Here is a 23,242-nt window from a genome sequence, read left to right as displayed (position 1 = left end):
GACGGCAGAAAATATGCGAGATGACAGCGACAACTGTGATCGGCTACAACATACCACCGACGAGAGCCACAATGGCTTTCGTACGCCACCTGACCTTTCTTTCTCCGCCCCTCCAAGGCACCGCCCAACGATGCAGTCCCTTAATTTCCTCCTGTAATTTTTGACGTAATTCATCTGATGAGGTCGCCATCACGAAAGACAGCTCTGTGTCAAGGTTCGTTGAACGTGAGTTCAAGTTCGTCGACCCAAAAAGCGTGAGGACTGGCGGTGAATCTACTGAAGGAGAAAGCCAAATTCCTGAATGGAGGATATAAGATTTGATTACGCTCCAAAGCCAAGCACAGACCTTTTGCGTGGTACGTCCAACCATCCCTCTCCCACTCTTTGAGGCTGACATTGTGGTTACTTGAACAAGGTCGTCTCGCGGCTCTTACTGCCGACATAAAACGTTTCTCCAATAGGGTATATCCCTCAGGGATGAGTCCAGACAGGCCTCCAGACCCGTAGAAACCATTTGCCTGAGAACACAGGTTACATCATGATCAGTGGGCTGATCTTGGGAAAAATTCACCTTCGGACTGGCTGCTATGATACTGCATCCAACGTTAGATTTCAAAATCAGATCTTGGTATTCCTTGGACAGTCCAAAGTAGCCGCTTGTCAGATTCATAACAGGTTCTTGATTCAAGCGGTATTCGCGAGATGCCAAGTGATCGAAGAGCATCGACAGAGTATGCTCCTCTTCTCGGATATTGAATTGCCCAGCTTGGATCACAGGAAAGATGACTACATCCGACGAATTTGTCTGTTCTTCACTGCTGGTAGAGGACACGGACGAAAACAGATGTTTCATTTGAAACTGTGACAACACACGTTCTGCCTTGGACTGGATCTGCCACGGCAAAACAGACGTGTCGTCCCAATGAAGGGCAGGTCCATCTGGAGTTGCCAGCACTCGATACGAAAAACCAGAGACGGCCTGCAAGAATGAGAAACAGTAATCTGCAAGAGCAGGTTGTGCGCTGAAATGCAGATATCGATCTTGTCTATTCGAGAAATATGCCTTGTTCAGATTCGCTCTGTTATTTTGTCAGCTGAGCATTTTTGAGTTTCAGATGACTGACCCGCTGATCATAACTTCATCGTCAGAACCGTAAATTTTGGCGTGCCAGGTGCCCCAACCTTCGTTGAATCGAGGAGGGACTATATTTGTCATCGCTGCACTGAGCTTTGGACTCCGAAAAAGGGATATATGTACTCTGTGCTCATAGTTCCGTAGGAGGGGAAGAAGAGAGAGAATGGGAGATGATGGTCCAGGTCGAGTAGACCGGTTGTAGTCCAAGTTTAAGTAGAGGTGCAGACCGGGATTCGTCCGAAGTGCATCGTCTAAAGCGTTTATCTGGTGACCATCAGGAAAACATTCTTTGTCGGAGAATGCATGATGTACCTACCAGCTCTGTCTCCGAGAAACCAATGTATAATGACGACAGAAAAATCCGCCGCCGTGCACGACGGATGATGTTCTAGCATGCACACCGTCGGAAAGTCTCATGAAGAGGAGATACGTATGCTTACGAGTAGGTTCGCGTAAAAGTCAGAAGGCTGTGAAAGCACATGCACGTCTTTCGAGGCTACCTTGAAACTCGGCTGTTTCTGCGCGAGACAAGACACGAATTCACGGATAGTAGGATCAAATTTGCGCGTCATAGAAAAGTTGCGCGCACATTGGGAAATATTAAAGGATTTCAGGAGTTCCTTGTGCGTGCCGGAGTGCCTGCATACGTTTCTGTATGCTGCTGCGAGCATGTAAGTATTTTCAACCTTGGGTGCTATAATGCTATTTACGCCGAAAAGGCAAATTTAGCAAAAGCGCATTGGTGACTAAGCGAGAGATATCTAAGTATGGCGAGCGCTGCGCGTTGCAGCCTGCATCACTACACACCAACGGAGTCCCGGCATGGGACGGTTTTAACAACGAGGCTAAACCTAAACTGCTGGCTGTTTCTATCATTCCCTTTTTCTTGAACTGAACACGATGCTAGCGAATGCTACAGTCGAAGTGTTCAGACTCGCAAAGTCAAGTGTTATCCAGGCGTCTGTCACGCTGTTGACCTTCCCAGTCCAATTGCTGGGTCGCATACGGAAATTGGGCACAGATGACAGATGGATGCACAGCTCCGAGAGTCTATTCGCCTTCGGAGTTAAGCATGACCTGTCCGATGAATTCCTGTTATCACAGTCTCCTCCCCCACCCGTATCTACCCCTTTACCAGGTCCATGGAGCTTCCTGACGTCTTGGTATGTTTTTGGATTGGTCATTATGGTGTGTTATACCCGCAAGTAATGTGCTCTGTGACTGACTTTGCACTAGGCGGTTCTCTTACATCGTATACGGAACATCGTAGTGCCCAGGGACGAATTCATGACCCGTTTCACTCGCACTACAAGGCTCCGTGCATTCCCATACTCTGCTATCCCATCTATCTTCCCCCTGGATCTATCGTCTTCAGTAACTCGTTTTGTGCTTCGTTCGCCCTCGTTATACTTCGTTTCCAAGATGGTCGTCATATGGCTCATCGTTCTCGCTCAAGCAGCAGACAAGTTTCCAACGTGGAACTTGTCATGGTTGCAGTCAGCGGGGACTTATGTCGCCAAGAGAGAAACCGCGGATCTTTGCTGGTCCACTTTTTGCGCTGTTTGCGCTGTTTTATGCATGGAAGGACTAACACATGGTTTGGAAGGCGGTGCACACCGCCCTTCGCCATTTAATCTGGTGCGGTTCTAGCGTAATGTGCAGGATCACTCACTTACGTGAAGAAAAAAGCTTGGCTATGCTTTTCTTTTGCACACATACTCTTCCCCAGTGACTCACTGGATAACGCTTGAAGGCTCGACTTCACGGCCAGACAAGCACGTTGTATTTACTATTCTGTTACCTTTGCTTCAGGTTCGTTGGCTTATCTCGCCTCATGGGATGATAGTTAACAACCCTTCCTAGCTCACAATCATCCACTTGATTGGGATCAAGCAAGATTGGTCGTCCCATCGCCTCTTTCCATCGGCGGTCGTGTCGCTTCTTGCGCTCATCCACTTCCATTCAGTTCTATGGCTATCGGACTCATCTTATCCTCTGCTCAGCTATGTGCCTTGCCTGTTTGAATCTTCCCTTCTAGCCGTCATATTTCTGGCTCTATTCCTCAATGCCTTTACCCAAATTGCTACGGAGGGTAGAGTCTCTCGTCTCCTATTTGGCCACCAAGCTGCTCTTATTCCGCAATGGGATGAAGACTTCTCGGTCGCATTGTTACGCATGGGTACGGCAAGCCTCGAGGCCTCGAGTGTATTAGGCCTTGGGAATCAAGTGGGCGGCGTTACTGCGGTCACGCCCCTTCCCCTGAACGATGGAACCTTGGAACTGAATCGCTTGGGGGTGGTTTCACTTTCTCCAGCTGTTGAAGGCCCCATCAAACACCGTCGTTTCAAGAAGGGTTTTTCCAATGAAGTCAAGACCATCAAGGTCACAACGACCGGAGGAGATATCTGGTTTGACACGGCTTGGTGCAGGGATCTTGCAAGACTCGGGATGAGTTTGGTGCAATGTGCCAGAGGGCTGATAATGAAATCTTGGAATGCACTCAGACGGAGGTCGCGAAAGCCGCCCAACTTCCCTCCTCGACGTATAGTGGTGAGAAACGAGGCCACCACGAGTGAGCGGAATCAAGATTTAGATGCTGAAGAGGACGAAGAACAAGAAGAATTGTACAAACGGTTCATTAGGGGAGAACCCATGGACGAAGACGATGAAGATTTTGAATATCACCCGTCGGAAATGGAACCGAACGGGTCCACTAGCCCCAGTCCGTCGAGGTCCGAGCATGGCAGCGAGGAGGAGGAGGAAGGAGAAGAGGTTCCAGGGCAAGTAACAGACGAGATTGTCAACTTGTTTTCGGACCTCTCTTCCACTCCCTCAGCCATGACTTCTGCCTCGGTCTTGATGGCACATATGACCCATAATTCGACGTTGCCAATGACAAGACAGCGATTCGAGCACCTGATGTCGGCGCCTTCTCAACGGAGTGACAGTTTCATGAGCGACTGGTCGGACGTTGCTGCAATCCGACGACCATCTTCCAGCGGGACTGGAACACCTGAAGATTCGCAGGACACAATGAGAAACTGTGTGATATGCACAGTCGAGCCACGGCAAATCATATGTTGGCCATGTCGGTGAGTAACCAAGCGCGATTTCTTTGGGAAGTCATGTGAGACTGACTGCTCGGCAGATGTCTCGCTGTGTGTGATGACTGCCGCGAAAATCTTGCGTCACGTTCGTCTGCATCTACTCACACGTGCCCTTGCTGTCGAAGAAAGTGAGTATCTTTACAGGGCAGTAACAAGACTGGAATTGACGTTTCATTCACTGCAGCGTGGATGGGTATTCGAAGATCTACATCCCCTAATGTGAAGTGTTTTATTGGGTGGATTTGAAGAATGTAATATTACGATAGCAGGTGTGGCTATTCCTGACGTGGATCGTAGATAATGGCGCGTTCTGTTAGTTTTGTGGATCTATTCTTGCGAATCTTGACATGATAACGTGTGCGGGGAAGACCCGGCTGACAGTATCAAGGGAAGCAGGAGACTAAGCGCCAAGTTCTAGACTAATCGTTGACTGGATGGGGGAAGCTTAAGGAAGTGTCCAAGGAACGTATCTGGTGCTATCTCACCTCAGTTCGAACAATGATACGCCACTAAACCCGTTGACATAACGTTTGACTAGGTCAGACAAATGATCGGCACCTACTTACCAGTACTAGTTGCCACTGCCACGGAACCGCTCAATCATATGCGCAGGGTATACGGATCGAGCGATTACGCAATGGCCACACTACCCCAACCAGTAAAGACACCATCTATTTGGCAACTACTACTACGCCCGCTTGTCATAGCAAGTTAGCCAGTGCACGTAGCAAAGCATGGGTAGTAATAGCAAAACTACGCAAAAGCCACACCGACTGGTCTTATCAATTATCTTATACGTACACGACACTCCGGCCAGGATCACCCGTTGGAAAGAGCTCGGGTGCCGCCATCGCGTGCGCCATATAGTAAAGCGCACTAAGTAGTAAGCGCTGCCTCAACGGCGTTCAGCCCGCAGCGGTATTCACGCTGTGGCGCCGGCCCACTTACAAAACCCTCCCCACCGAATCGGACGCCCATGGCCGGGCACATCACTGGCCGGATACATTGAATATCTCAAGCCCTTCAACCCCACGTTCAAGCTTTAGGTGAGTATACACGCCGCTGCGTCGAATAACCGAGACTGGAGCAAACGAACGGTCATATGCCTCCCCCAGCGCCAGCCGAAGCGATCTATAATTATTACCTGGCTTATCAGTTAACCGCACCCGGGTATGACGGTACATACGAGATTGCAGGCCAATCGGCCGTTTGGCAAGGATGTTTGATTGGACATGGACATGCGGCTGTGCGGGCGCCTCCGTGTAAACGACACTGAAAAAATGCAGCATCAACGAAACTCATGCCGACCAATATGATATGCTCCCGCAGTATCAGTCGAGGACCGCACACGTTGCTGCGACCACACCATGCAGTCAACCCACCAGAAGCGATGCATTGCATGATCAGACCCCCTCCCATTGATGTCGGACGCCCATAAATGTCAGACAAAACCCGAGCTTCAGGACGTTCAGGTACTACCCACACCCTGAATAACATTTCGATGTTATCATCACTTGGGTCACACCCCCAACCCATCCCAGAAAAAACCAAGCCAAGCCCTGTGATTACTCTTCGGACTCCATTGATTCCGGGAGATTCGCGGTTAGGGTTGTTCCTGAAATACGACAGGCCTAGTGTGACTCGACTCGCGGGCCCAACGTGTGTCCGATCGTCGTGTATCCTTGTATGAGTATGAGTGAATTGCATCGTGTCCGTGATTCTCCTCGTGAGAAAGAACGAGAGACCGATTATATTAGTATTAGCTGTGACCCATGCATGCCATGATAGAATTCGAAGTCGCGACTCTCGTTGAGGACAAGGCCCGTTTCCGTGATACCGTTTATACAGTATAGGCTACCCATCGCTAGATGATGTAAAAGTATGTGCGAGCGCTATAAGTAAAAAAACAAGGCAATGTGCTTGGCGACTACCAATCTTCATTGATGCTGCGTAGGGCTGGACGTTCTCGCACGACTTCCGCGTTTCAATACAATTAAGTTTCATTCATTCACCAACATTGCCCGGTGGTCAAGGAAATTTTTAGAGTGACACGGCCCTCGCCTTCGTCTCGGTTAGATCCAAAGCCCAGACTGTTCGCAGCCGACCAAGCATGCGAGCCAGAAGGCCCATCGGACCCCGGGTGTTGGGCGTTTACCGTCAACGAGTGACGTGCTCTCTCATTGGTATGATTTGCATCATGTGCACGCAATAACACTTAATTGCAACGTGGTAAATTCACGGTGATGTATTGAGTGGAGTCACTGGACGTCAGATCTGATGAACATGTGGTTGGAGTGAGATAAACGATGAGGATCATGGTATTTGCGATAGTATGACGATAAGCTTTTGAGCACGAGGCTGATGTGGGATTAGTCTTGAAAATATAGCGACACCACAATAAGGTTACGAAGAGAATAATAAGATCATCGAACGAATATGACGTTGTTTGAAGGAGGATATCTATGCAGCGACTTGCATCACTGGGTTCTTAAAAGGAAAATGCGAATAACGATTGTGTGGCTTGTTGGAAGCCGGCTGAGAACGTGAACTTGAATGAGGTACGGGAATAGGAAATGAGCGTAGCAAGTCTAGTGTAGATGTAGCTTGATACGACTTCTTCGGGGGTGGTGGGGGAGGGATCACGAGTTCCATAGCATCATGATGCGTGTTCACAACAGGATTGAATGAAGAGTTTGGCACAGCCTCTGGAGTGAGAGGCTGAGGAGAGCTCCCAGATGATGAAGAATGGGGGCTAGAAGGATCCAAATCTGGGCAACGAACGTGGTGCGAACGCTTGTATTGTGAGTGCGCGTGGGATGGAGAGTAGTCTGCGAGTCTGCGGAAGTCGTGGGAAGGAAGAGCGACTGAAGACAAGCCATCGTGGTGGCTGAGAAGGTCATCTTCGGTAATTGACAGATCAAAATCAAGCACGTCGAGAAATTCTCGTTCGATTCGGCCGACATCACGTTTGCCGAAAACCCCGGTGCAAAGAGCCCAGTGAACATTTTTGAGTGTGGAATCGTTTGAAAACTGTTATGGTGGGGTCAGGGGTTGATGACATGGGAGAAAGTACTTGGAGTAAACGTACCTTGCTAGCGATCATTACGGCGCCAAGGAAGACACGCTCGCACGCCCACTCCTCTAGGGCGATTTGCAAGTGAGGTTTGGCGCGATTGATGTATACGAGGGAGACAAGAACTGTAGGAAGTGTGACTTCTGCTCTAGTGAGGACATTTGTGACAAATGTAGCGAATTTGGTGTGCTCTGGGCGGCGAGACACGCTGCGGCCACGATGAGATGATGATGGACGACCCATAGCATAGTTGACGGTGTCTACTACGCAATCAACGACGTATTCTGGAAACATTGTTAGGATGGGTGAGACATTGTAAAATGGAATATGACATACCGATAACAGGTCGTGATAGCTTTATTTCGAGGAGCTCCAAGAGAGCAGGAGAATGTAGAGCAGGGTCTACGAGGCTTGCCTTGTGGATTGGAGAAGAGACCATTGGTGTTGCTGTCTGAAGTATATGGATGATGACAGAGAAAGCCTGAAGCGAGGACGGCTTGGTGGGGTATTCATGTTGGATGAATGGTGTGGTATATAAAGGGACACCGGATGGGAGGAACAGCAAGAGAGCCGGATCGGTTACTTACGAAAAGGGACAAGTTGACATGAGCGATTAGAAAGGAAGGGCCGGAGTATTGCATAATCGGTTTCGGCTTTTCACTGCTGTGGTTGTGACTCGGCGTCGGTGAATGAACACGAATCCATTGCTGCCGTTAAAGGGCTTACAATTACATCCCAATTTGGAATTAATGTTAAATTCGGCAAGACGCGGCACAGCACCGTAACAATCGCAGTGTCATTAGCCGATACGAGCGTGCACCAGCGCTGCCGCCGGTTGGTTTACGTTCCGATGGGGACAATGCGAACAGTGTCAATGAGCTCACAGGTAGTATCGTACTAGTTCGGCTTGAAAGAGGGTACAATATTTACCCGAGTTAAGTATAAGTATACCTGTATGACGCTAATATGGAATCTTCTGTTCAAGTACTTATAATAAGTTGTAATTTCCCGCCACTTCAACAGAGCTTCCGAGCGCAATCTTACCACCAGAATCATCAGTAGGAACGTGTCGGGTACTACGGCCGGTACGGTAGAAGGCTAGTCATGCTGACACGCGTTCCGCGTAGAAGGGAGTCAATTCTTCATCCATCGACGATCTACCACCCTTGGCTGCGATGGTTGCGGGGAAGATGAGTCATGTCTCACTCCACTTACCAATACAAGTTTGTACCCTGTATCAGATCAGAGCTTCTGCCCATCCGAGTCGGATGTACACATCGATTCATAGTTGCCCTGTGACGAGTATCTTCATTACTTACATAGAGAAATAATGTACGATCCCATGTCAATGGGCGTGTGGCGTCCTCCGATATACTAAACCAAGGGGTATTTCAAGCCACTTCCACAGGAACACTTGGCCTGTTCACAATCATACAAGGCCAAGGAACCGTACGTCCATCAAGTGCGGTGTTTGATCACCTCCGTTCATCATCATGCGTATTCAACCCATGTGGTCCTTCCGGTGTCTCACTCGGAATGTATGGTAGTACCCATTCGTAGTCATGGACAGAGTCGATCTTAATGCAGAGCCACATCTCGAACTACCTAGCGTGGTCGTCAGGAGAATCACTCCAGCGCTCACGCCAAGGCACAAAGATAGTCGTTGAAATGAAAAAGGCCTACGACACAGCATCACAGGGGGGAGCAGATCATCATCGATCAGTCACGGAGTTCAATAAAGTCATTTATCATGTATGTGATATAGTACAACTTGTAGTCACAGGAATCCATATGATAGAACCCACATCATCCGTCCCTAGCTGTCCCTGCATCGAGCCCCCAAGTCACTAAAGCCCGCAGTAATCAAGCGAGGAAAACTCAAAACAAGCTCGTAGGTTTGCGGCCCACAAAATGATTTTCTTTCCTTCACGCTTGCCAAGCAATTACATACCAAACTGCGACCATTGTCACCTGTCACTGGTCAATCATGCAGTGCCACCAGCCACTGCACTTCCGCTAGCACTCGTACTTCCACTAGGTGCGTTGCCACCTGCTTTGCCACCACGGTTTTTGCTACCCTTAGGTCGACCTCGTGGACGTTTCGTAGCGCTAGGTTGTTGATCTGGCTGACTGTCGCTTACAGGACGTTTCTCGCCATTTACCCGACGATCACGCAAATACCTATTTAGGAAATAGCTAGTCAGCACACGCTCACGAAGACTACGCAAGGCGGCGGCGGTTTACAATCCCCAGAGAATGCACCCGAGCCCGCCGTGCGACAGGACCAGTACACTCCTGTGGCGGGGCGCCGAACGCCAAAACATGCTGCGGCGCACACACAGAGCCGGGGAGAAGTTCCCTGAAATTACAGCCGGAAGGAACTTGGACTTACTGAGACGTCTTCTCATCAAGCTTAGTTTGGAGTGGGGGAAGCGGGGGCTGGCCGAGCTCGGTCCGCAAGCGATCAACGTCCCCTTTGGCGATAGCATATTCACCTTCTTGGAGGGTTTGGATTTGCTGCCTTAGATCCACACATCTACACAGTGGAGTGGATTAGGACACACTGCGGGGGAATAAGAGACGTGGGAAGAATACGTACTCTCGTGTGATGGATGCTTCGAGGAGATCCACCTTTGGGGAAAGGTGAAAGATAGCATGTGAGCAATATCATCCTTAAATGGTACGTTTAATACCGACGATGCAACGCACCTTGTCACGGTCTGCATTTATCTGTCAGCAAAATAACTGTTATCAATATAATAACATCAGCCGAGTGACGGAATATATACCTCTGCGAGTGCGTTAAGTAATCGTGCACGTTCGCTGTCCAATCTGCCAGAGGGCAATTAGCAAAAACTGTCAGTAGCACGCGAGAAATCAAAAATGGACGAATCAGACACGGTCATGATGGATTGGGAAAGGTAATGTGATAGATTGGTCGAATCATTGAAAAGGTTATTCATACCGATTTTTTTGTTCTTTGATGTCCTGAATTGTCTTATCCTTTTGTTCGAGGGTATTATGGGCAGCAACTATGTTAGCGGTATGCAGTTGCAGTGTCAGGGAATGTTTTCTGCCCACAGCTAGTTCAGTACCGGATGTTGAGGCAATGACGATCCCAATCTAGTTTGATGACGCGCAATACTCACTTGAGTTCAGCAGTCTTGGCAAGCTGGACGAGTTCAGTCGTCCAATTACCGGTCGCCACAAGCGGCTGCGGCTTTGGCGTCACTGGTTGTGGAGCTGTAGTAGTTGCATGTGGTGCTACAGTACTAGGGCCTGCAGCGGGTGCAGACATTATCATTTGGCCATAATCGTTGGATGATGAAGCAGGGAACTGTTGATACATTGCAAATGTCAGAAATCGAGCCAGCTACAGCGAAGGGCCCTGGGGTCTTGGGTAGGTTATGAGAGTGGTTGAGTGCAGAATTTGCTAGGACTCCGTGCACTGCTAGCAGGTGTTTGTCTTTATTAGGAACCAAGGCTGTCGACACGCATTCGGATACTTACTTCATCTTCTTTGAACGTAGATTCGAAGACGATGTACAGATCTGGCCAGAGATTTTCATGTATCATTTGCGGCAGAAGCTTGCAATTGGCGACCCTGCGGCTCTTCAGAACACTGTGTATCCGAGCAAATCAGAACTTCTTTCTAATTGCTGGAACACCAGCAAACTAGTACTGCTGTATTATTATTATTGTTATTATATGGCCTTAGTCCTAACTAGGTAGCTCGGCACCGTGCTAATATAGCATATGTCAGTCTCAACGTTGAGAGTACCACTAGTAGGTTGAATTTGGACTAGAAGTACTCAATAGATGCCCCAGCTGATACTAGTATGTACGTCAGCGCCTGCTTCCTTTCTTCTTCCACACAGTGATATTTCATTTGTTCTCAAAACGAGATAAACTTCATCACGATGAGCGTCCTCAGGCCCTTCAAAGCGAATGATCTGTTCAGATTCAACAACATGCAAGTCTGACATTTTTTGAACTTGCCGTCATGTTCTGAACGAAAATCACAGTAATTCGGACGTCTGGACGGAGACTGCGAGTCTCTCATCCCTTCGACCATGGATCTAGCTCATAGTTTTTAACAGTACGGTATTCCCTTCTACCTAACTTACCTTCAAAGGTGGTCAGACCTCTGTTTCACTCAAGAAAGCCCAAGAGGCCGGTTGCAAGGCTACAGTGCGTCCATCTCCCTCGTGTCCTCAGCCGATACAAATCACACGTCTTGAAAGTTCTTGGCAAGGCTGAAGGTGCACAAACCGAATGGCATGGTCACATTACAGCCGTTTCGGTTGCTCCAGAGTACCGTCGTCTCTCTCTAGCACGAAACATGTGCCAGCGTCTCGAATTCGCCTCAGACGGGATATACAAAGGGTACTTTGTGGATCTTTATGTGCGCTGTAACAATGCACTAGCCATCAAAATGTACGAGGGTATGGGATATAGCGTGTACAGGCGAGTAAGAGAATACTACGGTAATCTTGGGGTAGGGAAGGATGGACGAGACGAGGAGGACGCGTTTGGTGCGTATGCTTGCAATGGTACTTTAGGACCATACTGATATCTGACAGATATGCGAAAATGTTTGTCACGCGACGTGGCACAACGATCTATACGGTCCAATGGTCGAGATATGATAGTCAGCGCTCATGATGTCTCCTAAATCGGTAGACGTATTCTGTGGATGCTCGTTCACAAACTATTGCCTGCATTACAATGTACCAAACATATCATATACTAAGTGGTGGAGGGTCGTCCGGTCCAAGAGCAGCCAGCTCCTCATCATAAAACTGCATCAATGTAGCTTCGTCAGAACAGAACTCCTGCATCTTTATCCGAATCTCTTCCGCCGCAGCTTCAGGTCTCTGCTCCTTACTCTTCATCGCGCTGCCCATGCGACCTGGACCCAACAAACGGTTGGTCAGGAACAGCAGTCCCTGTGAACCGCCTATAACCTGCACAAATGCGACACCAGACCGATGCACAAATTGTGAATGCTTGAAAGGTGCTCGGCGATAAGAGTAGGAGACCTCTACATCCTTCGGGTATAGGTTGGTGGCTTCCACATCGAGGATGAAGTCAAAGCGTTTGAGAATTGCATATTCGAAGTAATGCGTTGTATGCGTTCCTTCAGGTACGCGCTTCTCAAGACCCGGAACAATGGGTGGCGGTATTACCAAACGCAAAGGGAAGCAAGACTGGAACGCGTTGCGTTCCCGTATGTCGCCAATTTCCATGACATAGGCCTCGACCAATTTGAGGCCGTACCTTTCAATCGCCCGACTCCATTGCCGGAGCGAGTCTTCAATGCAACGCGCAGTGGATCCGATCCACTGCAGCTCGAAGTGAAAGACTGTCCCAGGGTTTTGGATAATGTCGTGGTGAAGAACTACTGATTCAGCCTGGTCACTCCTCTGTACAAATGACGTAAGTTCAGGGAAACCGCAAAGTACAACTTTGTGTACCTTGGTGGGATCAACATCAATGATCATAGTTTGACTCAGGATCAGGCACTTCCTGCTGCGCCTAGGCCCCGAGGGTCTACTGAGACTGGACGGGTAATATCCTCCCCCTGGTCTAGTGATGCTGGCCTCATCGCCGTTAATATAACGAGATGTCTTGATCCACCCTCCTCTTGGGGTGCTGACGCTTGCATATTCACCATTTAGTTGATAGAAGTAGTGCCTGTGGCGGAATGACAAATGAGTCCAATTTGTAGTACGAAACATCCGAGGAACTTGCCCATCCAGTAAGCCGTGGCGCCCTCGGCAATGAGAGAACAACCCTTGTTCAAGGAGCCTCGCCCCGCATTCAGCACCCTGCTCCCTTGACGTCACATCTCGGAACTCGCGCACAAGCCACGAAACAAAGTCAAACCCAGTGAAAGAATCAGGATACTTCGCTCCATGCCATTGATGAAACTTGATCGGCACGCCATCCTCTTCACGCATGAGTTTCGCTATCAGCGAAAGAGAGGTGTCTGCGATTTCTCTGGTACTCTGCATTTTCTTCTTCAGAGGTCCTGCAGCATGTATTTCGTCTAGTTGTGCCACAAGCGACTCATCCAGAACACAGTGCACAGGGCCGAGTGTCGTAGGGAGGAAGCGCACGGGTGCAACGGGCGTACCACGCTCATCTGGAGGTTGCCACCGCAATTTTGTGAATATCTCGGCAAGCTTGTCAATTCCCATAAGCTGAATTTCTTCATCATTGAGCTTCTCTCCAGAGGGTCCCACATTACCCTCAGGGACGGCGCACGGTATAACTACGAACCGAGTTCGCCAGTATCGCAAGGATTCATTAAATTGGTGTTCATAGCCAGCAACCAACATATCCAATCTAGGATAAAGAAATCAGTACTGACATCGTGCACAAGCACGAAAGAAAAACAGACCTGTTCCAGCCGAAATTTTCCAGCCCATGTGAGACGAACTTTGTCTTCAACTCGGTATACCCCACCCCGAGCTTAGGCCAGATGAGACACTCGTACTCAAAGGGTTGGGTCGGCGGCATCCTTCTCACATACCGCCTCACCTGGATCGCCTCGCCAGTATAAGATATTCGATGGATCTCATTGCTCATGCTCAAGTAAACAGGCAGATTGGTGGTCTTGAGAACTTCCGCTGCCCCAGCCGGCTTTGGCGATGCATCGTCGTCGCCCATGAAAGATTTCGTCCGCCGCATGGTCGTGTGGTCTTCACTGTCACCCGTTTTACGTGGTCGCAAGACAAACTGGAACCCTTGTGCAAGTCGGACGGCAACCATACCACGCATTACGGCGAGTGCCCACGCACGTCGCACTTCCTCAGTGTTCCCCTGAGCAGGAGGCGGTTTCACGAGGAAGGAACGCATCTCTGTCGGATCGACGACAAAGTCATACGAGAATACATCATATGACAATTCCAGCTCTGAATTGCTGGGAAAGTGGTCCATCGTGAGCGGAAGACACGCTGGAGTGACCATGGACTTCCATTTCACCTCGTGCTTGTACGTGGGCGTAGGAAACACATGCTGTCGGCGTCGGGCAAGTGAAGACTGTGCGTACGAGACTGTAGGTTGAGGCCGCGACGGATTGGTGCGAAGAGTCGGGACTGGGGAAGACGACGAGAAAAGCAGGTTTAGTGCATTTAGTGTCGTATTGCGCCTCTTCCCAAAAGTGCTTTCATCACGGGGAGGGGTGTTCATCGGTGAATGCCGATTCAAGGAGCTTCGATGTGCAAGGGTGCCTTCTTCCTCATACGTCCTGCTCAGAGCCGATCGACCAGATGCACCGTGTAATATGGCCATTGGTTGAGGTGAGCGGGAAAGCGAGGCAGAGGGTGTAGCGGAGAGATTTGACGCGATCGGGATGCGCATGTTTGGAGTGGGGGGAGATATGGAGCCTGTGACTGATGAGGCAGTAATCGAAGGTGTCTGAGAGTCACTCGAGCTTCTTTGGAAGGCATTGTAAAACCAAGACGATGCAATTTTAGCAAGACGTGAAGAGGCCGCGTTGCGGGATTGAGGGTCGCTTCCGTTATTGGTCGTGGTAGATGCGTTGGTTCTCACTGAGCGTATGGACTGCGAAGGAGATGTGTTGATTCCGGTCACGGAGGGTAGCAACCCATCTTCGTTGCCTTCAGGAGGTAGATCCATGATGATTTTTCTGGGACTCTCTTCAATGGGTGCTATACGCGTGGAAGCGATAGAACTGCGTTGCGATGCTAGCCCACGTCTCTCACTCATGATTGATGAACGATAGGACGAGCCCATGACAGTCCCACTCGCAGAAGAGCCATATGAAGTGCGCGTGCTGGCGATGGGTCGGGGCTCTTTCTTCAAGACGAACAGATCCATGTCGGCTTGATCAGCTTCTGCTTGTGTGGGAGCACGGTCATCTTCCGAAAAGCTGTCTCGTGGGGGCGTGGCGTACGGGTCATGTAGCTCTGGGAGGTAAGGAACTTCTATGCCAGAAAGGACATCATGCTCGAGTAGCCCAAGCATCTGGATCTGATGCATTTTTGCTCTGGCAACGAACCTGAGAATGCCGTCAGTCAAGGTGAAGGATCGAGCTCAAACAACAAACCTATCCTCGCGAAAAGGTAGATCCATCTGCTTGTCCCAGAAGGAAATACCTATCCAGAATGGCTCCCACCAGAACGTAATCTTCTCCAATCTCCTGGACTCATCTGGGTCCTCATCACCTCCCCAGAGCGGATCTAGGGCTCGACCTCCGTTCTTCCCATCCTTATCCAAGCGTGGCTCGTATCCCTTGAAAGCGAATATGGGAGTCTGGTGTAAAGGACGTTTTGCTAATGATACGAGATCCAAACCGAAACCCTGGTCAAGCATGCGAGTTGTGGTTAATCGGAGCAATTGCTTGGACACTTTGTAATAGCCTGTACCGGGAGTGATGAGGATGGTTGACGCCCCAGTGTTTGACAGTGAGCGATCGATGTAGTGCGTTTCGTTTGGGTTAAGACCCAAGTTGAGAGCCTCCAAAATAGGTCCGTCATGCGCATCCGATAGATGACCAACAAGTCTGGCTTGCTCTGGTGCTGTAGATTCGACAGAGGCTTGATGGTAGTGATGGGCGAGTAAGATGTCCCTTTGGAAAGCCCAGAAGGACACTTTGAGTCCCACAAGTGTAGGTTTCCAGTCATGGATGACTTCCAAGTCAGTAATGACCTTGTAAAAATCCTTGTACCGTCGACCATCTTCATCCAGTCTTAGAGGCCCTGCGGCATACTCTTTTTCGGAGTCATCGTAATACACCCTCGAGATAAGCACGATGGTCACTGTGTGATTCGTGCCAGCCTCGCGCCACTTGGCAAATAAGGCAGGGAGAAACGAGTGTACGATTTTCTCATTGTAGCGTTCACCATCTCCCGCAAATTCCCAGAGTTCACGGCAGACTTGAATGAAGATTGTCACCTTCGCAGAGAGAGACCGATATATCGCCTTGGTAGTGGCAGTAACGTATCCTGCGGATACCTGCGAATGCGCCTTTTGAGCATAACAGGGAAGCGGGAGGCCATACACCTACTTTTCGACCCTTGACATAGATGGATTGTATCTTGGCGGCGATCACGCTTATGAAGGATATCTCCTGATCGACAAATACACACTGCCCTACAAGGTGCTCTGCCAGTCTCCACATTTCATTTCGACCAAGGTATTGGTCTTGGAATGTGAACTCGATGTAGTCTGCACAATACTGCTGCTTGTCCACCTGCCTCGAATATGAGCATGCCTTTGACCGAAATTGTCGAGAATACAATTACTTTCGTTACGGCCACCTCGCCGTTGTTCTTGATTCCAAACGCGTCTGCAACATTCTTTGGAAGTGAAATCTGAGCCTGTCTGAGTGCGATTTCAGGGTGACCGAGGCAGAACAGGCACCTGTAATGCGGGTTTCGAGCAGCCTTCGTCCTTCGGAACCATGAATAGATACCCAGCAGTAGCATTTACTGTATTGCAACCTGAGACTTGTAGCATGTCTCCCTCTGCCACACCGGGCAACCATGTTTGATTCAATATAGCGGTGGAAGACTCCTTCTGGTCGTGTACCCATGAATTGAGAACTTTGACATCTCCGAGTTTCAGAGGTTGTGGCGGCGGTCCAGGGGGATTGCGAAAGATTGATTGTGCAGTATTAGACCTTCTCCGACCAAATTGTTGTGCATGACTGTCTGGTCGGACTGTGCTCATGGTATTCGGTTATAACATTACTTATACGTAACAGAAACACCCTGGCAAAAGGTGCAGCCAAAAGCGGTTATGCGCTTAGCTTAGCTTAGCTCTAAGTCACAAAGTAAATTCGACTTTAGTGCTGTTTAGCCTGTCACTAAGAGATACATGGAGCTATACCAAAGTCGTACTCATAATAAATCATTTTCGCTTCTCAGGTTTGCTCTGATCCACCATCTGAAGCTGCCTTCCAACTGGGCTGCAGACCGCGGTGTAGTCGTTTCGGATACAAATTTCTCAGAGACTCGTCACATTCTTTGAACACCCTACATTCTTTTCTTCCGAGTCAGTCCGACTCGTCAAGGGCATACCATGTCCGTCACCACCCGCCTCGATAATGACCATGAAGTGGTGATCAAGCTCTCATCCGAGCACACCCCGTCCCCTAACTCATCATTAATCTTTCCTACCATCACAAACTTTAGCTCATCAAACTCCTCTCCTTCATCCACATGCTTTTCGCTGGGGCACATGCCAACTGTCAGATTCGCACCGCTTCCCTCACCAGACCCTAACCGGAAGCGTTCGAACTTGCCGCTCGGGATGGCGGCCCGTTCGCGGAGAAGACGTCCCACGCGTGAAGGGCGTCAGCAAGGACGGCCGCTGTGGACCTATGACCCTGCTGCAGAAGACCCACTGATCAAGGATCCGCTTGTCACGTTGGGGAAGTTTGTGAAAAGCGCGAGTAGAAACCTATGGCGACGCGTGAGAGAGAGGAATGGGCTTGTAGATCAGGCGGAGCCTATCCAACATGATGCCGTTCTTGATATCAAACCAAGGAATGGTCACGAGCAGCTGGTGGAAGTGGTGCCAGCACATAGACAAGCAGTTATCTCAGAGGTGGGAACGCGTTTTGAGCGCCCTGCGCTTGATGACAACAACTTGAAGTGGCGGCGGAGAAGGACTACGGGCAGTACTATGCCTTCTGCTCCAGGCTTACATTAATTCTTTCAAGACTTTTTATGATAGTTTGATCTTTCATGCAGATAATTCATGCCGCTGGCAGAAGCTTTACTGAAGCTTGTCTGCAAAAGTTCCAGGCTCTCAGTGTTGTGCTACTTTTTCACCAGTAATAGTAATAGTTGCTATTGTTGTTACATCTGCACACACCTCGTCGACGGGGCTTCAGTTTGTCCGTCGTGTGCACTGCAACGTTGCTATGATAGAGTGCAGATATGATGATATTACGGCTAACCGACTGTGCCGAAAATGAAAAGGTAAGCGAAGCAGTGCCTTCGTGCCTTCGAATTGCACAAGTAAGCTTTGCTCAACTTTCAACCTTTGTTTCTTGACTTCATTCTCCCCAGTTCCCTTTTCTCGATTGCTTGCCTTTTCTTGCTCCGGGCTTTCTGGACCCGTGTTTTTTTTAATTACTTTTTGCATGAACCCTTAGTGCTAGACTTGTTTGATTCTCTTGCCCAACCTTCCAAGGACCATGTCTTGCACCCCGTCTGCCACTGCAACGGAGTACACCACTATCACCACATTTACGACGTCCACGTCCCTCTCACAGAGTGTAGCGAACAATCAGGGCGCAGTCACCACCGTTGTGCAGCAGACCTGTATCGCCACTGGCACCTTGAGTGGATCAAATAGTACAGGTTGCATCTCGAGCACAGCGGTCACTCAGGTGAACACCATTGCAGGTGCGTAGTTCATTATCGTACTCATTTCCCTTCTGCTGTCGCACCACGGTGTTGTGTGACCGCGTTGACGGCACCGATGCTTCCACTTGTCGCGGTTATTTTGGTCATCCTTCGCTTCTGAATGGGGTGCTGATGGTTGCGTTCTTTCCAGGCGGGGTTGTCACCACACAAGTACCCGTAATTGTGACGGTTCCAGTCACCCAGACTCAACCAACGAACACTCTCTTCGCCTCTTGCTCTGATGGTTCCACCCCGTCGCAGACAACATCGCATTCCACGGCTAGTCAAACAAGTTCTAGTTCAACTCCTAGCCCAGTCACAACGTCCGTGCTAGTAGAGACTACACCTGCGCCGTCCATTATCACCCAATCGTCTTCTACAACCCTTTCGAACGGCGATGTGGTTGCGACTGTATTCACTACAACATCTACACTCCCAGCATCTTCTGTTTACGTACCATCTGTGATTGTAAACCCAACTGTCACAAGTACTGCAAGTGCGAGTGGATCAGGCACAGATGTAGCCCCCATAGTCGGGGGTGTGCTCGGAGGTTTTGTTGGATTGATCGCGATCGTGGGTGCTTTGTGGTACCTCTGGTAAATTCCGTCACCCTAGCATTCATTTGTTTCCCCGATTTACTTTTCCTTTCTTCCTTTTTTGCAGCCGCAGACGCAGATCTTGGGATGATATCTTTGATAGAGAAGCCATTGAAGATGAAGAATTTGATTCCCCAGTTGCTGTGCGCCGAGACCGTGACAGGAGCATGCTTGATCTCGGTGCTGAGCCTAAACCATATCAGTATGGCCTCGTCGGACATGTAACGCCACCACCAGGGTCAAGTTCCCCGCCAAGCATTCACCAATCTCATCATCCTTCATTCAGTGCTTCCGTCGCAAGTAATCACAGCCGCAATACGTCAGTCACACCTTTGCTTGGCATGAGTTCTGCGCCCGGGAATGCTTCGAAGGCTTCCATTTCAGGGTCCATGCAGACAGCACAAACTGCTGTTGCGCAGAGGCATCTCAGTGCAACATCCCAATCGACATCCCAGTCCTCCATGGGCCCTCGATCGCTGTCTGTGATTTCCACCACCAGCGCGACGCCTTTGTTAGATGGATCCGGACCTTCCTTGCTTTCGTCGAGCAACCGCGTTGATGAGCTTGGCGTATTTGATCCGCTTAATCGCACAGGAAGTCCTACCCCTGTGATTGACAGGCGGGTCTTGCAAATCATCAATGATGGCCCTCAGTCGCCCAAATCCCCTGTTATTGTATCTGCACCTGCACCTGCACCCGCACCCGCACCCGTGCCTTCTTCATCTGTGCCTGCTCGGCCGCCCGGTAAACGTGCCCCAAGGCGAAGGAGATCTAACAGTGTTGTTGTGCACACAGATGCCGGGCTGGTTTCTCCCACTTCGGGTACTGCAGCAAACGAACCCCCACCCTACTCGAGAGAATAGTTCATCCCTCCCGCCGAAAACAGTCCATTGAGCACTGATATCACATTTACTAACCCTACCCCATATTTGGACTTGCGATGACCGTACTATAACTACCCACGCGCTTTTACGTTCCTCCATACCTATATACAGTTGTTTGAACGTAGCCTATGGACAATACACTCTAATCGTCTCTGAAGAAATCCTCACCGTGGTGTCTTATTCTGCCCATGGAGTGGCTAGATACAAATTGTATGCCAGCGCTGTTTCATTGTCTTGATATAAGTATATCCACAGATCCTGGATACAAATACCCTTAAAGTTATGACTTAGTGAGCTGTCGGTACATAGTACTACTGTAAATTATGATTTGAGAAGTGCGGCGGTTTCTGAGACCGTATGTAATTGGGAGATTGGGTATAACATCATGTGTTGTACTATGTCCACTGGGCAACCCAAGGCTAACAACGACAAGCATCGAACGCTGTGGACCAACAATAAACCCGGACGAGCCAGCAAAGTGTTGTGGTACTTTTTAACTCCGCGATTGAGATATTTTAATTTTGATTCCGGGCACCAATTACGTAAACTTCGGATGAAGCATTGTCCTCGCTCTTTTTGTTCAATGAATCGTGTGTGGACTTTCTGAAGAACAATAAGGTTGGGAGGTCAATGGACCATCCACATCAGTCCAAACTACATAAACCGTTGTTCTCAGCTGGTCAAAATGTATTCCATCCCCCGCCTCGTTTCCTTAACCGTCCTCGTTGCTTTCTACCGGTGCTGGGCCACCCGATTATTCATTCACCAAAGACACCCCTGCAATTGCTGTTGTTTGTCAATCAAGTCTGTGATCTTAAGCATCCCCTAGACATTATCATTCTTTTCTATCGTTCATAATGGCCGGCGTACGAGCATGTGAGCACAGCTTATTTTTTTTTGCTTAGCCAGCTTAGCTGACTTGGCTTCAGATATCTTCTTTGGACTCAATATTGTCCGCTTCCTGAGCATCGTCTCTCTCATACTGGTCTTTGCCAGCAGCATCTTTGTCATAGTCACAGACGTCGAAGCTGTTAACGCGTTTGAAGCTGCAAGACAAAGCGGCAACGTCACAGCGCAAGACTTTGCTGACTGCGAATACATTGAGTAAGTTTGAATGTCCTAGGTACAAGTATTATTGTGTACTGACGTCGTAAATAGGAACAGCACCGTACCCAACCAGATTGGCGGCGTTTTCTGGGCTATCATCAACCGCCTGCTTATTATCTTCCAAGTTGTCATTCTTTTCCTTTCCGAGATTGGCTGGCCATCCCCTTTCTTTGATCGCTTTTTCCCTGTGCTTGGTTCTGGATTTGGACTCGGTGCTCTTGGTATCTTCCAAGGACTGTGAGTTATTTTCCTTACGCGGTTTCTTACACAGCGCTGACTTTTTTTAGTATCGGAGCTGCAGTCCTTTCGCAGCACGTGGATGACTTCACCCTCGTCTCCGCTTTCTTCCTTTTTGTCCTCGGCTGCATAAACATGTTCCTTGGTCTCCTCTTTCGTGAATCGGCCAAGAGCAGACGTTCAATTACGTTGTGGCGTGAGGGTGCCAAGGATGTACTGCCAACGAACAACCCGCGTCCTCCTACCAATCTTAGCCGTTCTAGCTCCGGGCAGACATACACTTCTTCGACAGTATATGATGAGAAGACTAGAGATGTTACGGAGTTCGGCGCAATGCGGAATGGTAGCCGAGCTGGTTACGGCTTTGGGCGACAAGGTGAGAAGGCTGCAGGCCTGAAAGGTCAGTTTTCATTGTTCTTTTTTTCGTATCATATTCTCATCATGATTCTTAGGCTTCTTGATCTCCAAGCCTCTTGAGAGTCGCCCCCGTTATGCAGCTCGTCCCACTAGCGCTCCCTCCCGGTCCTCTCGTTCTTCCTCACCTGAACCTGAATCTGAACCTCATTTCGCCTCCAGCGGTTCCGCGATTTGATGAAAGCACCGACGCTTCCTATTACTAAGAATTGTCACGACGCCATGCGCATGTCATTAGCATGACTGTACTTATATGGTCTACTCATGTGTGTACAACCACGGACAACCCCAGCGGGAACGCTGGTCTCACGTTGATATATCTATTGTATGGTGTTGTGCAGTACACTATTTTGCGCAGTACTGGACAGTTGTAGTTCCATTAGCATTACATATTGCAATTAATACTGTTTGAATGTAAGCTGACTCGCTCGATTTCTGATTTCTGTGAAGATGTTATCGTCGAGACACCAGTTGATATCACCGACTGCCACACTACATAAACACACCTGTACTAATACTTGAAGCTTGAAGACTGAAACCCAACTGATAAGTAGGCTCTCACTTCAAGCGCTAGGACCAGTGACCGTCAATGATGAATCAAATTCTCTGAGGTTGGCTTCTAGATGCGTGACACCAATTTTCAAGGTAATTCAGATTCAAAATGATGCTATGTCGCAGATCTGCTCATCACATACCGTGGTCTAGTGTCACCTGTGATAAGCCAACGGGTCGAGTGTGAAAATGCTAACCTCGTCCGATCAATCGTGCTTTTCTACACTTGCGGTGTCGAAGTGCAGCCAGGGCATCTGTCACTTCCTCGTGATGGTGTAATCAGTACTTCCTGATCGTGTTGGACCATGGACATGATCTGCTCGGAGATAACTGGGTCTGTGGTACGTGCCACTGATGAAGACGGTTCGAATTCTGGAGAAGCGTGGACGCTGTCTTGCAAAATGTCGGAATTCTTTCTGTTTTTTCGGGTGCAAATACATCGACGCAAGCGCGAGGTGTAAAAAGACAGCGCTGTGCAACGATGGACACAACTTGAACAAGATGGGCATATTTCTGACGAGGAAGAGATTCATTTATTTGATGAGGAGATATACATGCCGATGAGGTGGACATCCATATGCCTGACAAGGAGGGGTCCCCAATCGTTTACGAGGGCATAACTCCCGTGACGGCGTATAAACACTGCCAGCGCAGAACCAACGCAGACTGTTTCGAAGAGGGCGAGTTCTGTTGCGGGAAATGTACCGGTATTGCTAGGGCAATGGCAAGTGTTCTGAAATAATTGTATTT

General features: G+C 49.2%; 9 protein-coding genes across 9 annotated transcripts; 5 read left to right on the top strand and 4 right to left on the bottom strand.

Moving 5' to 3' along the window:
- Window positions 1–43: 43 nt before the first annotated feature.
- F5891DRAFT_963401 (uncharacterized protein) lies at window positions 44–1,707 on the bottom strand (the record flags this gene model as incomplete). Its single annotated transcript, XM_041375998.1, has 6 exons — window positions 44–297; window positions 347–518; window positions 572–1,079; window positions 1,125–1,399; window positions 1,452–1,523; window positions 1,576–1,707. The coding sequence occupies 6 exons, from the start codon at window positions 1,705–1,707 to the stop codon at window positions 44–46; spliced, it is 1,413 nt and encodes a 470-aa protein (XP_041218764.1).
- A 460-nt stretch (window positions 1,708–2,167) lies between these two features.
- F5891DRAFT_963358 (uncharacterized protein) lies at window positions 2,168–4,460 on the top strand (the record flags this gene model as incomplete). The annotated part of the gene is made up of 6 exons (XM_041375992.1): window positions 2,168–2,323; window positions 2,372–2,773; window positions 2,825–2,947; window positions 2,999–4,227; window positions 4,284–4,370; window positions 4,427–4,460. The coding sequence occupies 6 exons, from the start codon at window positions 2,168–2,170 to the stop codon at window positions 4,458–4,460; spliced, it is 2,031 nt and encodes a 676-aa protein (XP_041218763.1).
- Window positions 4,461–6,412: 1,952 nt separating this feature from the next.
- On the bottom strand, window positions 6,413–8,083 carry F5891DRAFT_51098 (uncharacterized protein). Its single transcript, XM_041372088.1, has 4 exons — window positions 8,042–8,083; window positions 7,652–7,978; window positions 7,331–7,599; window positions 6,413–7,272 (listed from the first exon to the last, which is right to left on the bottom strand). The coding sequence occupies exons 2-4, from the start codon at window positions 7,752–7,754 to the stop codon at window positions 6,703–6,705; spliced, it is 942 nt and encodes a 313-aa protein (XP_041218762.1). The 5' UTR covers window positions 7,755–7,978; window positions 8,042–8,083; the 3' UTR covers window positions 6,413–6,702.
- A 959-nt stretch (window positions 8,084–9,042) lies between these two features.
- On the bottom strand, window positions 9,043–10,751 carry F5891DRAFT_1067586 (uncharacterized protein). Its single transcript, XM_041363156.1, has 7 exons — window positions 10,465–10,751; window positions 10,281–10,388; window positions 10,105–10,147; window positions 10,025–10,045; window positions 9,915–9,946; window positions 9,708–9,851; window positions 9,043–9,496 (listed from the first exon to the last, which is right to left on the bottom strand). The coding sequence occupies exons 1-7, from the start codon at window positions 10,662–10,664 to the stop codon at window positions 9,301–9,303; spliced, it is 744 nt and encodes a 247-aa protein (XP_041218761.1). The 5' UTR covers window positions 10,665–10,751; the 3' UTR covers window positions 9,043–9,300.
- Window positions 10,752–10,836: 85 nt separating this feature from the next.
- Window positions 10,837–12,024, top strand: F5891DRAFT_50913 (acyl-CoA N-acyltransferase). The gene is made up of 6 exons (XM_041372081.1): window positions 10,837–11,101; window positions 11,166–11,288; window positions 11,341–11,365; window positions 11,416–11,506; window positions 11,560–11,850; window positions 11,899–12,024. The coding sequence occupies exons 2-6, from the start codon at window positions 11,236–11,238 to the stop codon at window positions 11,988–11,990; spliced, it is 552 nt and encodes a 183-aa protein (XP_041218760.1). The 5' UTR covers window positions 10,837–11,101; window positions 11,166–11,235; the 3' UTR covers window positions 11,991–12,024.
- A 33-nt stretch (window positions 12,025–12,057) lies between these two features.
- On the bottom strand, window positions 12,058–17,017 carry F5891DRAFT_986100 (uncharacterized protein; the record flags this gene model as incomplete). Its single annotated transcript, XM_041377695.1, has 8 exons — window positions 12,058–12,741; window positions 12,793–13,012; window positions 13,112–13,666; window positions 13,722–15,344; window positions 15,393–16,300; window positions 16,353–16,538; window positions 16,591–16,665; window positions 16,709–17,017. The coding sequence occupies 8 exons, from the start codon at window positions 17,015–17,017 to the stop codon at window positions 12,058–12,060; spliced, it is 4,560 nt and encodes a 1,519-aa protein (XP_041218759.1).
- A 92-nt stretch (window positions 17,018–17,109) lies between these two features.
- F5891DRAFT_1067577 (uncharacterized protein) lies at window positions 17,110–18,238 on the top strand. The gene has a single exon (XM_041363155.1). The coding sequence runs from the start codon at window positions 17,369–17,371 to the stop codon at window positions 17,999–18,001; it is 633 nt and encodes a 210-aa protein (XP_041218758.1). The 5' UTR covers window positions 17,110–17,368; the 3' UTR covers window positions 18,002–18,238.
- F5891DRAFT_1067574 (uncharacterized protein) lies at window positions 18,239–20,538 on the top strand. The gene is made up of 3 exons (XM_041363154.1): window positions 18,239–18,702; window positions 18,854–19,298; window positions 19,366–20,538. The coding sequence occupies exons 1-3, from the start codon at window positions 18,492–18,494 to the stop codon at window positions 20,159–20,161; spliced, it is 1,452 nt and encodes a 483-aa protein (XP_041218757.1). The 5' UTR covers window positions 18,239–18,491; the 3' UTR covers window positions 20,162–20,538.
- A 204-nt stretch (window positions 20,539–20,742) lies between these two features.
- F5891DRAFT_1117121 (uncharacterized protein) lies at window positions 20,743–22,371 on the top strand. The gene is made up of 5 exons (XM_041363811.1): window positions 20,743–21,058; window positions 21,112–21,286; window positions 21,341–21,526; window positions 21,577–21,926; window positions 21,979–22,371. Exons 1-5 carry the CDS (start codon window positions 21,040–21,042, stop codon window positions 22,116–22,118), a joined length of 870 nt encoding a protein of 289 aa, XP_041218756.1. The 5' UTR covers window positions 20,743–21,039; the 3' UTR covers window positions 22,119–22,371.
- Window positions 22,372–23,242: the final 871 nt, after the last annotated feature.

Source organism: Suillus fuscotomentosus (assembly GCF_016647785.1).
Source record: "Suillus fuscotomentosus strain FC203 chromosome Unknown F5891scaffold_106, whole genome shotgun sequence".
In the NCBI taxonomy this organism is placed as follows: Eukaryota; Fungi; Basidiomycota; class Agaricomycetes; order Boletales; family Suillaceae; genus Suillus; species Suillus fuscotomentosus.
Note: the sequence above shows the minus strand (reverse complement) of the source record. Positions and strands in the feature narration are given on the sequence as shown.